Raw genomic sequence first — 14,603 nt, 5'->3', positions numbered from 1 at the left:
GGCGTCTGAAGACATTGATGTCGCCATAGCCATCGACGGTCTCGACAGCCTAGAAAGTGTTGCTAGCACTCAACAGAACCCATGGTGCCCAGCGGCATCAACGACATTGTTAGCACATAGCAGGATCAATGGCGAACATAGCACACAATGTTCCCCGTGGCATTCAACGATGTCAGCCCATGGTGTTTGACGGTGCTCCTAGTCGACAGCATCAGTATCCATGGTGCTCAACAGCACTTAAGATGTCAAAGATGCACCATGCACATGGTGCTCAGCAGCATCGACGGCATATGCGGCATCCAGCTGGACCCCACCATGGCTATCACTGATGCCTGACGACACCAAAGGTGCTGCCGCACCTGATAATGCTTGAATGTGCCCATGGTGCATGACACCAATGGGGCACCCTGGATGCACGTTTCTGATGATCAAGGGTGCCCTCAATGGCCTCCAAGGCTCTTGATGGCATCGAGGGCCTCCATAGTGCCTGGCAGCCCTCATTGCTGAAGGCTCTCGAGGCCCAAGGCACTCAACGGCATCCATGGCATTTGATGACATCCTTGGTGCTCCACAGCATGATGATGCTCGACAGTATCAAGGTTGACATCAAATGGTATCAATGGTGTCCTGGCACTTGATGTCGAGAGTGTCCATCATGCTCAAAAGCATCCATGGCACTCAAAAGCACCAATGCCTGCAGCGCTTGATGGCCTTTGCCAGCAGCCAGGGTGCTCAACGGACCCACGGTGCTTTATGGTGCCCACGACAGTCGATAGTGCACAAGGCCGTCCATCCACAGTACTCAATGGCCTTTGCCCAGTGTCAAGGGCACTTGATGGCGTCGAGGGTGGCCATGGCTCTCGATGACCATGCACCCGTCGCATCCATGACGCTGATGCATCAGACAATGGGTGCTCTGGCACAGACATGCATGGGTAACCAATCTCTGGCATAGCAGCAATGATGTAACTGCGTAACGCTGATTGCCCGACTCATGTTCACCCTCTCTCCAGGAAAATGCGTGGCCAGAGCTGACAAGCAGGAGGAGAGGCTATGTCGTTCAAGCACCAGCCTGGGGAGACTAATTCCCAGGACTGTGGGACGGATGAGCTCTCCTTCCCACAGGAACAATCCGGTCCTCAATTCCTTCACGGCCTGGTCCTCTGTCAATGCCCAGTGGTCGGATAACATCACATGGAACTCCTGTCTGGGCAAGACATCAGGTGAGCCCCTAGGCCCAGAGGTCAACACAGTCCACACTATGATTTCCAGTCCCACCAGCACTTGACAGGTACAATAGACAGATTAAGGAGAGGACACAGAAATAAAGTACAGATGCAGCATTATTTATGAAGAAAAGAATGTAGATTTTGGTGGGCTGCACAGCAGAAGGCCTGCCATGTGGTCAGTAGAGAGCCTGAATAGGAGAAAAAAGGGGGAAAAAAACACTGGAAGGTAAGGGCATGAAAAAGGAAAAACAAAAGTTTTTATTAGAAAAAACAGCTGCAGCTCTAGAAAAAATCACAGCAGTAGCTACAAGGGAAAGAACAAAGCTGAATACCGTGACCACGTGACTCTGAGGGGCTCTGCTTAGGGGGGCAGGGAAATAACAACAGCTGCACATGCTCAGTAGAGCATGCTGAAAGCTCTAGAATCTTTGAGATCAAAGGTCCGTGATGGGCTCCGTTGGATGAGGTCATCCATGCGAGAGGACTGCCATCCTGTTTGTCCTCGGAGAAACCCTGATTTCTAAGCTCACTTCCCTGTCCCCCCAGAATGGTTGAACACCTCTTTCTTCCCTGAAGCCCCAATTGGCCAGCCTGGGGGATAGGTATCTTCACAGATTTGGGCTTCAGGGTGGGAAGGAGTTTCCTTGAGATGAGAGGGAGGATTATCTGCAGATCTAGAGAGGGAAAGAGCTTGCTTGAGGTGATGGAGACTTCTGATCAGCAGGGAGGTCATTGTGGGACTCCATGGGGGTGGAGGGTTAGAAGTTGGGGAGGCTTCCTGGGGCACACAGCCAGATTTTAACCTATTTGTTTGCTCAAGGTGAGCTGGATAGTGCTGAACATTTGTTACCTGCCAAGAGCAAGGTTTATGAGTAGTGGAATACAAATTTTGTAAAGTAAATAAATTCTCCTGATTCCAGGACCATTCTTAGTTTGAGCTGCTAAAACACCAGCCCTAGTGAATCTAGGTAGCAGTATTCAGCCACTCATCAGGGCAACCTCTCAAGAGCACTGGTTCGGCCAGCTAACTCCTTTGATAATCAGCCCCTAAATTCACTAGAAAAATATATTTTTAAAGTAAAAAAAAATTAGAAAAAAATGTTGCAGAGAAAAAGATCAATGAACGAATACCAAAAACGTTTGCTTTACCAAAACCCGAATCCCTAAAATCTTAGTGCATTTTAAGTGTGTCAAAATAAATTCCCCCATCAAGAACCATCTAACATTTGGCTAATGAGGTATCTCTCACTCTCCTTCCGGCTGACCCAACAGCAAACCGGATAATCCAAAAAGGGAATATTTCATTTATGACTTTGCAAATGTTGAGCTGGAGACAATGGCACAAGAGTGACTGCGGAGTCCAATTAATGTATAAATACATTATTTGTAGTGTTTTATGTCATTGTGCAGCTTATAATTAATGCAGTTATTCCCTATGAGGACCGTTCTCCTGCTACCTATTAGGGGGGGGGGGAGGCAGGGACTGTCGCCATCAAAACGTTCTTGTGCGTCAATATTGATGTTAAGCCGACAAGAGTCTCTGGACCTTACCAATGACGTCTCGCACAGCAGCTTGCTACCCCTCACCAGGTTGCCGATTGTAATGTGGAAGTAAGTATTTCCGCTGCTCCAGTTGGAAATCTTCGTGAAGGGGTGAGTGGTGAGGATATCCTAACGAGACAGGAGAGAAAATGAATCATGTGCTTACCTAATGTATAACTTGTACATCCTTTCCATCCAACAGCAAGTGCGGACTGAACTACGAGTTCCCTTAAAATAAAATGTATGGCAAAGCTATTTTGGCTGTGCTGAGACTCCAGAGATTTTACAGTGCCATCTCTATATATATAACTGCCTACATTTTCTGTGGAATTTTACAAAAGGAACAGGAGATAAGCTAAGAAAAAAGCTCTGTTCAAACACAGACAGCCTATCTATCAAACCTATCCATGGTACAGCATTTATGAGTGTAGGTGGCCAAGCAGTGATTTCTGCTAGTGTTTTATAAACTGTATGGGAAGGGCTGCACAGTTAATAAAATACACATGGATCGTATGTGCATAGGTTTCAGTACATGCAAGTATTTCCAATGCAAGGAAACGCTTATGTTCTCTACCTATTTTATAAACATATGCATATATATTCTAAAGGGGTGTGCAGGGCAAAATGTTCATTTTGTTTTTGTTTCATCTGGGCAATTTTAATTTTCTTTAGTTTTGGAAAATAGTGCATTCTGTTTACAAATAGTGCATACTTTAGAAATAGTGCATGCTATTTCCAGATACATAAAAAAAAATGGAAAAGGAAAATAAACAAAAAAAATTCCCCAAATGAAATAAGACCCCCATTTTGGAAAATGGTACTGGCCAAGTCCAAGAGTGTACCAGGGAGTGTACCAAGAGTGTACCAGGGAGATATAGTCCTCGTTTTCTTATTGATATCAAAACTACAACTCCCTGCATGCAATGGGGCAAACCCAGGCTTGGCTCAGCCTATCCCCATGCAAGAAGTGACCTCGTGTGCCAGTGAAACATTTACTGTACCTTGGTTTTGGGGTCTATTAGGCTGACTCCATGCTTGTTGATAGCTATTAAGAGGATCTCTGGGAAATTTGGTTCCGTAGTTTGCTGTGGAAAATTAAATATTTAATTAAGCAATACACTGTATATGAGTATTATGAGGTAGATATTCAAAAGACATTTAGCCGGATAACCTGGCTAAATTATAACTGGATAGCTATTTATCCAGGTATAATGTAGCCAAATAATAAAGAGGCGTTTCGGGGGCATTCCAAGGAGGGGGGCTAAGATATCTGGCAAACCTAGCCGAATATCGGGTATATCCAGCTAGGTTTGCTTTAGAGCAGGTTTAAAGTTATCTGGCCTTGTATGGTCGGATAACTTTCTACTTAACTGGATATCTTCAAAGATATGCGGTTAAGTAGCTTTCAGTGTCACCCAAAAACTAAAAGCTTCTAAGGGCCCATGGCCCGATTGTGAGCCTTTCCTTCCCCCGCTTATACATACATGGCCCTGTCGGGTCCAGCAGCCCCAAAACGAGACCGATCCCTCCCCCCTCCCCCACCTGCTGCCATCGCCACTGCAAAATTTCCTAGTTTCATTTCAAAAGTTGGCATCGATACACCTGACTTTCATCCCCCTCCCTACCAGTCACAGACTGTCTCACCCTAGACTCCCCTATACCCCTCCCCACCCCCAATGGCCAAAACAGATCTCCCGCCGGGATCAAGGGTCTTACTCACCCACTCCCGGCAGCTCCAGTGCTGCTTCTGATAGGCAACACTGGAAGCGTAAACCTGTTCGTAGGGAGAAAGGGATCGGTCTTGTTTTGGGGCTGTTGAGCCCGACAGGGGAGGCGAGAGAGAAAGGCTCAAAATCAGATTGTTGGTGCTTAGAATTTTTTATTTTTTGGGTGACACTGACAGCTACTTAACCTCATATCTTTGAAGATATCCGGTTAAGTAGAAAGTTATCCAGCTAAACAAGGCCAGATAACTTGAAAACCTAACGGGCTATATTCAAATATAGCTGGTTAGGTTTTCAAGTTACCTGGCTACATATAGCAGGATAGCTTTAAACAAATATATTCAGCAGGACATTTATCCCACTGAGCATACAGGACAGTTATCCAGCTAACATTAGCTGGATATCTTGTCCAATAAACGGCCTACCGAATATTGGACTATGTGTCCTACCAATTTCTTCCATTCCAGCACATATTCCTCTTGTTCCCCTATTGACTCAATTCTACAAACTCTTCCTCATTTGGCATCCTCAACCTTATTTCTCTTCGCTGTTGCCAACATGCTTTGCCCAAGTAGTAAACTCTTAAACGCAGGAACCTTGATTTCCTTCCTTGCTCCATCATAAATCTGCACACTTGAGATACCCTAATACTGTTATGAAAAATTATTTCTCACTCCTAAGTAAAGGGATTTTGATGGACAAAGCTTAAAACTTAAAAAAACAAAATAAAATATTGGAATGCCAGCTCAATCACAATCGGCCTCTATTGTACCTTCTCACTTAGCCCAGCCATACCAGTGACAGTTCTTGGCCACTAGGTGTCACCACTATCCAATAGTTGAGACTCCCTCTGCCCAGGGGCTGGGAGCACTGCCCTACAGCATTCTGGCCAGCCTGGGGCACAGAAGACCTGGCCCAGGAATTGATTCCAGGTCTTCCACATGGTAGCAAGCAGCAGTGCCAATAAGCCAATGGACCAGATCTTAGTCTTATCCTATATTGTTGAATTTTTGGTATTTTTCGTTAAAAATGTTTAAATACCAATTTTTATTTATTTCACAGATTTTTATCCTGCCATAGTAATAATAATAATAGTAATAATTTAGAATTATAATAATAATAAATACAGTACATCTATGCTACATACTTACTCCCAATGTATAGTATAGTATAGTAAGGATCTGTCACAAGATAAAATCTTTTATTTCTATTATATTTTATTTTTCCCTTCTAAGCATAAAATCTGAATCCATTTCATAGAGACAGGCCATTAACTTCTTTTACAGATGTATCCTGTGAGACAGGAATATATGTCCTTGCTCAGAAGTTAGAAACAAAAGCAGAACACTGAAGGGGAGGGGTGAAATGGGTCAGTAAGATGAATCTGAGTTTATCTGCCTCAGATATTACACAAAAATTAAATTATAGCACGGTATGATTTGGTAGCGTGAAGCAGACAGAGAGATCTGAGATCAATACAAGATTTCAGCACAGTACAAGAAGATGTTCAAACAAGTTACTGCAGATATAAAATTAAACAGGCCATGATTACAATTAAGGTCTGACATTGACAGCCTTGCCATCTAATCAGATTTGAAATGAACTCGAGCCAATTGATAACAACTTGCTGGCATTGCAGTGTGTCCCTCTGATTGACATAAGGCTCAGTCATACCTAATGAGATATCTGGAAAGTCAATAATTCAGATGTCTATGAACTGGATAATCAATGAAAGAGGCCTAGCACCTGACATCAGCCACATGATTCAGATACTGATAATGACAAGCTAAGCTCTGCCTATAATGACTGCATGCAAAATCATCAGTACAGAAGTTTAAGCCAAGACGATCACAATGGGCAATAGGAAGTGCTGGGAGCACAAGACATTGCAGAGTCCTGGCAGTACAGTGGCATGCCCTGCTATAGACTTCAATTTGGCCAGACTTTTGCAGCAGCTAAACTTCAGGTAATAGAAATTTTAGATGGGGGTAGCAACTTTAGGGTAACAATTTTAAGTAGTAAGTTTCGTTAATAAACCTTGGGTGAATTTCTATTTTTAAGTGATAGTGAAGAGTTGATACAGTTAATGGAAAGGGTTGGGTCACAAAGCTTATAATTTGTATATAGTTAGAAAGCCTGAGAGGTGAAGGTGTCCACTAAGGGTTGGCCCATTCATTCATTACAATTATAGATAATTAGCTTGGAGATTAATTTGGGGCAATAGGAATCCAAGATTTTGAGATTAGGCTTCTGATTTGTTTTCCCTGCATGTATTCACATTAAGCTTTAAATGGAATGTTCTCAAATGTTGTCTAAAAAAGAAGGGAAAATTAGTGGGCCACAACTGGAGAAACCAATGACAAAAAGGCCCTTCCAACAAACAATTGAGGAAAGAAATAATTTTTATACCTATAAAGTAAGAGAAAGAATATACAAGTTATTAAACTCACAGAATAATGTTTATACTGTGTGTCTTTTGTTCAGTCAAAGAGAGGAAGTGCAGCTTCTTATGTGTTCAGTGACATTACTAGCTTTATTTGCTTGTACTGTAATAATTAAACAGGAAAAAAGTTAGAAATGTAACGTTATATTCTGTTATTGTCAGGAAGCCTCTGCTATTAAAACTGGGGTGCTTTCTTATCTGTCTGTTCCTGATAGTGTGTCTTTCCCACTAGATTACACAACACTAAAAAAAACAAAACCCACACTACACTATCAATCACAAAATCGTTCTAGTAGTAAAACATATTTAAAACACAAAATGAGGCAAGTGCTGAAAAAAATGCAAAAAGCGGAATATAAAAATCTAAATTAAAAAAAAATCACATAAATCACTACAGAGTAATATGTGAAACCCAGAATCCTGTATTAAACTGGATCTATGGTTTGACTTGATTGTCAAGCTAAAAGCTTGTCTAAAAAATATGCTTTTACATTTTTTTGAAAAAAGAGATACATAAGCTTCTGATGCAGAGCCAGTGGAAAAGAATTCCATGCAATGGAAAAAGATTTTGCAGAGGTTTCTGTTAAATGACAAGATTTTACTGAGGGGACACAGAAAGAATATGTTGGCCATCTGAGCAAAACACTTGACAAGGGACATATTCTTTCAAGGCTTACGTCATGTAGCCAGGGCTGTCCTCATGGATGGCCCTGAAAACCTAAGGATTTTACATTTGATTCTCAATAGGACAGGAAGCCAATTAAGTTCAACCAATGTGGGAATAGTCTACTCGCAGTGTAGTTCACCAGTGAGAATATGAGCAGCCGCATATTGTACAAGTTGAAGAACTTGAATGAGGGTTGCTTAGAGACTTAAATAAAAAGATTTACAATAAACCACTGTTGTCAAAACCAAGGCTAGCACCACATGTTACATTTGGCCGGCCGTAGGGTAAGCCTGCGACTAGCCACACTCAGCGTTGGGCTCTGGCAGTCCTCACAGCTCTGATGCCACCATTCTCTCGCCACTGGTGACCCCCCTAGGCATGTGTGTGCCTTGGCATGCTCTATGTATGTGCCATAGTGGGAAGCTCGGGGTCCGGTGTGCCTCTCTGACATCATGCGGCTGGGTATTGAAACCCAGCCATGACTCCAGTAACCTGCCTCAGCAACGGGTCTCCTACCTAGTGTAGTGAGTGTTGCTCCTGTGTCCTGTTCTAGTGATCCTGTTCCTGCCTTGTCCAGCCTGTGTCATCCAGTCTTGCCTTGCCCAGCCACCTTGTCCAATGTCTTCTGCCTGATCTTCTGATACTGACCTCTTACTTTGGACTTGGACTTGACTATGCTTGCTTGCCACCTGCCTGGACTCTTGGCCTGTTCCCAGTATCTCCTGTCTACTGTCTGCCCCGACCTCGGCATGATCTTGGACTCTCACTCACTATTCTATCCTAGGGACCCACCTAAGTCCTGCCACCACCAGAACCTAAGGGCTCAACCTGTGGGGGAGACGGCTGGTATAGATGAAGCTCCCTGTCTCGCTCTAGGGCATGTTCACCAGCTGTCAGCTTAAGCCTCGTAGGTTCGCCTATGAGGCTGCATCGACTATGCCACAGCACTAATGGTTCACACCCAAGCTATTTATCACACCATAGTGCACAAATTGCTTGGGGACAGATAATGTTTTAAGTTTGCAAAAGGCCACATGTGCCATTGTGCTAACGTGAGGTTTCATTGAGAGCTTATCAAATAGGATGCCTACATTTTGAGGGGCAGTAACAGTTTTCCCATCTGCAACATGCCCAGAAGTTCTGAAGTGGGCAAACGGCTAACCCGTATGGCCCCCATCCTTCTCATATTTAATGCTAGGTTATTCTTCCCCAGCCAAGCAGTTATAGCTTTCAGTTTGCCACAGTTTCTAATGGATCAGTGGGTATTTGGTTTCAATGGGAGAAATAACTGAATAATATCATCAGCATAAATTCTATAACGCATTTGGAAGGAAGCTAACAATTTTCCAGCTGGTTGAAGACAGAGGTTAAAAAGCACAGGGAACAATGCAGACCCCTGTGTAACCCTCGAGCGGATAGGTTTCAGGTGAAATACCTGTCAGTGACATTCACCTGCTTATTGCGGTCAGATACAAAGGATCCAAAGCAGTTCAAAACTGATGTACCAAAGCCTAGGGCTAGCAGGCGTGTGAGCTGTTAATAGGGTTCAGTGTACCAAATGCAGATGAGATATCAAGATATGCAGATGAGATATCAAGGATGGCCCCTACACCATCAAGGATAATTTAAACTGAGTACATCACGGTATCTTTACTTGGATAACTTTAGCTAAATATAGTCAGCAGGAGAATTATTCTGCTGAATATTTGGCTAAAGGTAGCTGGATAACTTAACCCCGCTACATCGAGACGGGTCGGGGGGGGGGAGGGGCTTCTTTATATTTTAAGGAGTTAGGGGGGGGGGGTAAGGAGGGCACGGCCTGACAGGACTTTTACAAGATATTATTTTAGGGGGGGAGGATGGGAATGGCCTGCTGTTGTGTATTTTATTGACTTTTATTTTTGACAGTGCTACTTAGCGGAACTTTTTAATGGTTAAGTAGCACATTATCCAGTACACAGGCCGGATAACTTTAGACCTGCTCGGAAGCATGCCTAAAGTTAGCCGGCTAACCTAGCTGGATGTATGCGATATTCGGCTAACTCAACCCCTCTCCAGAACACCCTTGAAATGCCCCTTTTATATCCAGCTAAATTATAGCTGGATAAGTAACTGAATATTCCTAATTTGCCTTTTATGCAGATAATTTTTGAGTTATCCGTCTAAATGGCTTTTCTATATTGACCTCACTGTTTCTCGGATGTACTAAACTCAGTCACTCGTATTTCTTAACTAGCCCAAAATATCAAATGCGGTGAGACAGAAAATATATAAAATGGGACAGTACCTTCACTTCAAAGAAAGCAGATCCAAATGTATGCCACTTGAAGATAATCTTCAGGAAAGCAAGCTTGGCTTCTTCGCGGGTTTTGCCAGAGTGCTTATTGAAATATGCCACAATGGACTGAAACGGGAAAAATGAACAGTGCTAAAGCTCCTGACAGATCTATGGCAAAAGTTCCAGATGAAAAACAGCACAGTGTTCATAGCAACAGAGTAACTTGGTTTCTAGACTATAAACAGAATGTGTTCGGTTCCCTTCAAAGACGTTGACACTGCTCTTCATACACTTAGAACTACAGTGCTGGCCTTGCCTCTTAGGGTATCGTGCAATCTCTCTGTAATAAAGAGCCCTTTCTTTTTTCCTTGTTTTCCTTGTTCATCTCTTCATGCATATTTTGTTGCTGCCAAATGGACGAGTTATATCTTGAATGGAAATAAAACCGAAGATACAGAGAGAGAGAGAGAGAGCGCTCTAAAAATACGGCATTCAGCATTACACAATCAGCCAAAGGGGCTGTCCAAGTTGGTCATCCTAATAACAGCAACTCCCTGACTAGTATAGTGCCTCTTAGTCCAAAACAGATGACACCCCCATTTTGGAAATTGATATTATCAACACGATTGCCAGAAGTGGCCAATAGTCAAAACACAGTCCTCGTTTGTAAGCTTTTATGTTTATGCCCTGATACAACTTTTTTGCATTTAATGAGATATCAGAAGAAACCACGAAGATGAGCAATTCACATTGCTGAGAAATTTGAGGACCCTGACCGATTCAGAGAGAGGGAAGCACTGCACAGTTAGGGAACTAAGGTTTTCATGTAGAAGATCTTTGGTTGTTGGGTCATCATTGTGGTTTTCCCCCATGGCCCTGTTGATTTGCTACCATGCCAACAACACACACTCCAAAGTACATTGGCTTCCTCCCATGCCACACTATTTCCCCACTACTATTCTCAGATGTGATTTTCTAACCTTCGTATAGTCCAAGGACATAGATATTTTGCAATCTCGAATATCCTTGTTTCATTAACCACACTAACATTTTTGTGCCAATCCACTATATTCTAAAACAAAACTTTCCAACCATAATGAACTCCAGAGCATGTTGGGTTTCTTACTTTGATAAAGAGCATAATCCATGTCAGACAAACAGGAATAATAGGAATATCTATGCTCCTGCCTTACTGGGCCCCCAAAACTCCCCACCTTGCTTTTCATGTTCCTGCTGAGGGATCCCCAATAACTATGGTGCAACTGAGAACCATAGATCCAAAACAAAATAGAATATCTTGTTAACCTAGTCAGAAGAAAATCCGTCTTGCGTACATTGAGTTGCAAGCAAACAAGTTCCAAAAGTGCAGTTCGGGTGAAAATATGATTGATACATTTTAAATACATTCAAATAATTGCCCTATGAACTTTATTTTGTACATATTGTACATATTGTAAATTTGTCATATCATCATAAATCGTTAAATAATTTGTTAATACTCTTTGTTGTAACCATACCTCTTCGGTTACCTGACTCTGCCACTCTAGCCCTTTCTCCTCAGTTTAGCTTCCTTATGTTATATGTAATTTCTTTTTTCCAAAGGTAATGGTTACCCCTGTTTAATGTAAACCGATGTGATATTCCCATGAATGTCGGTGTAGAGAAGTTTTAAATGAATAAATAAATATTGAACCTCAGCCACATCCAAAACATTGTTACTAGACAAATCCTCACCCTTTTCCAGTCATCTGGGTTGAGTTGTCTGATGAGATCCTGAGGCACCAGCTCCCTCAACATTTTGGGGATGTTGGGGAAATACGATTTATCATCCTCAAATCTTACTCTGTAGATAAGCGCGGCAAGCTGCAGCACATCCTCCCGCGAACATTTGTGGTACCCACGTAAGTACTTTGGCAATTCCTATGCAAAACATTGTTTTAGATTGTATCACAATCGTACATATTATTAGCACTGAATGAGGTCCATGAGTTACAAACATGGAATCAATGAACAGGTGGAAACACCTCGGAGTAGTCCCAGAGGGGGAGTTTCAACTACCACACATTCTATATAGAAAGGTTAATAAGGGAGATTAATAGTGTAAAACTATCACTAACACAGTGACCATAGCTTTCTTTATTGATGTTATTTCCTCTTTCAGATAATACAAGGAGTCGGGGGCATTCCTCGAAGTCAGCAAGTAGAAAATTTAAAAAAAATTGGAGAAAATTCTTGTTTGCTCAATACACAATTAAGCTGTGGAATACCTTGTCAGAGGATGTGGTTAAGGCTGTTAGCATAGCTTGGTTTAAAAAAGGTTTGGACAAGTTCTTGGAGAAGTCCGTAAACTGTGATTAACCAAACTGACTTAGGGAATAGCCACTGCTTATTACTGGATTTAGTAGCATGGCATTTATTTACTGTTTGGGCATTTGCCAGGTACTTGATTGGCCACTACTGGAAACGGGATGCTGGGCTTCATTGGCCCTCGATCTGCCCCAGTATGGCAATTTCTCATGGTGTTTTTTTTAATTGAAGTTTTTACTGTGGAAAAGCAACAAAAATGTACATCTTCAAACATAACAATCCAACTCTTCCACATAACTTTTACCCATAAGATCTTAATCCCCCCCCCCACACACAAACCCCTATTCCCCTTATTTTATATTGAAAAATCTGTCGTATTACATCACTTAGGTTAATAAAACATAACAGTGAATTATTTATTACAATGCAAAATAGTATCACAGCAGTATCTTACCCCCCCATCCCTCCCTATCCCTCCCCTTCCCAACCTTTACATGAACACCAAATATTCTCCCACAATCTCCAGCCTCCCACAACAGGTTTACACCTTCGTATTCCAAAGACTATAACGGTGCCACAATTTCTCGAATTTACCCAAGTGCTTCCGCTTAACCACGGTTAACTTGTTCATATAATAAACCTCATCCAGCCTTTGAATTACTCTTTGCAGGGGCCGTGTTGAGGCCTTCCTCCAAAAGTACGCGATATCCCCCCTTGCTGCCAACATTACTTGTTAAGATAGGGATACGGCAGCGGCGACAGGTTCTGAAGAAGGAATTTTTAAAAGAAAAAACAACAGATCCTTGGGGGATCCGCTCTCCTACAATGTCAAATAGCAGCTAGGCAACTGTATCACAAAGAAGTACAATCTTTGGTCAGTCCCACCACATATGCATAAAGGTGTCCATCATACCGCACTCTCACCAGCAAGAGTCTCCCAAGCTTGGATATAACATATGCAACCTGGCTGGAGGAAGGTACCAACCACACTGCATTTTATAGCCAGCTATTTTCAACAATCGAGGCTGAAGTGGAACCCCTTTTAGTGCAAGCAAAACATAGATCCCACCTCTTTTCACCCAATACACATTGCAAATCCTTCTCCCAGCCCACAAAATTGCAAAGGAGTCAGTTTAAGATTCCTATTTAATAGACTAGAGATTCCCCAATGTGCCTTAATCCAAAATCCTTCAAAAAGGGATTTCCCCTCACCAAGGGCCTCTAGTAAGCCCCTCTGTGCGAGAACATGACTCGCTTGCAGATAAAAATAATAAATCCGAGGGCACCAGGTTAAAGGTATGCGTCACCTCATGGAAATCCTTCAGCCGCTTACCATCCCAGATTTGTTCCTACAGCATCCCTTCTCCTCCCATCGTTTCACTAACGCTACAGAGCACCCTGGGATAAATTCCTAATTTAGAAAATTAGGGGTTCTATAAAAATATTTCCTATCTCCCACCAACAACTCTTCCACCTATTGCAAACCTTCAAGGTGAGAGCTATGATCGGAGAGATGGCGCCGGGCAACATTTGTGCCTTGTCTGGCAATCACACCCATCGTGTCCAGGGAAATACCAAGCAACAAAGATTTTTCCAGTACAGCCCACCTTTTCCCCGCCCCCCCCCCCCCCCATACCAAGCCAACACTGCTCTGATCTGTGATGCCGCATAATACCATAATAAACAAGGAACTCCCAGCCTACCCCTATCCTTAGGCAAATACATTACCTTACTGCTTACCCTTGGGAGCCTTTTCTTCCAAATAAAATGAAAAAGTTTATGTTGCCATAATGTGATGCATGGCAAAGTTTGAAACAAATAACTGATTCTAGGTAGTATATTCATCTTTATAGCCAATATTCTGCCCAGACAAGATAAATTGCTCCTTTCCCTCCTCTGCAGGTCCTCTAGGATCTTCTTCCAGACCCCTTCATAATTCAATGCTAAAGGGCTATCTAGTTTAGCACCAATTTTCACCCCCAGATACTTCACCCCTGAAGTCATAATTTTAAAAGGGAATCTCCACTTAATCTCTGCCATCCGCTTCATAGGAAGAGAAATATTCAAGAACTCAGATTTCTCCGCATTCAACTTATAGCCAGATATACTACTAAATCTTGCCAATTCTTTCACAAGAGAGGACAAAGAGGTCTCAGGATAAGCTTCTGTGAAAAGAACATCATCCGCGAACAGGGAAAGCTTATGTTCTTGATCCCCCACTCGGATCCCTTGTATGGCCATAGAATTTCGAATTTTAGCTGCCAATGGCTCCAGGTATATCGCAAAGAGTAGTGGGGAAAGGGGGCAACCCTGTCTTGTGCCTCTTTCTATGGGGAAAGCTCTCGAACACCACCCCATTGATCTTTATGCAAGCACTGGGATTACTATAAAGCTTCCTTATCCAATTGGAAAA

General features: G+C 42.6%; 1 protein-coding gene across 5 annotated transcripts in view; it reads right to left on the bottom strand.

Annotated features, from left to right (window-relative positions):
- The window catches only part of MYO7A (myosin VIIA), a 284,107-nt gene that overhangs the window by 6,190 nt on the left and 263,314 nt on the right, over positions 1-14,603 (bottom strand). For all 5 annotated transcript variants that reach the window (XM_029602172.1, XM_029602173.1, XM_029602174.1 and 2 more), the window contains 4 exons: positions 11,618-11,803; positions 9,893-10,009; positions 3,773-3,856; positions 2,781-2,900 (listed from right to left, as the gene is read on the bottom strand). In XM_029602172.1, coding sequence (XP_029458032.1) covers positions 2,781-2,900; positions 3,773-3,856; positions 9,893-10,009; positions 11,618-11,803 — 507 coding nt within the window. The remainder of the gene's footprint in view (positions 1-2,780; positions 2,901-3,772; positions 3,857-9,892; positions 10,010-11,617; positions 11,804-14,603) is intronic.

Source organism: Rhinatrema bivittatum, chromosome 5, assembly GCF_901001135.1.
Source record: "Rhinatrema bivittatum chromosome 5, aRhiBiv1.1, whole genome shotgun sequence".
Lineage (NCBI taxonomy): Eukaryota > Metazoa > Chordata > Amphibia > Gymnophiona > Rhinatrematidae > Rhinatrema > Rhinatrema bivittatum.
Note: the sequence above shows the minus strand (reverse complement) of the source record. Positions and strands in the feature narration are given on the sequence as shown.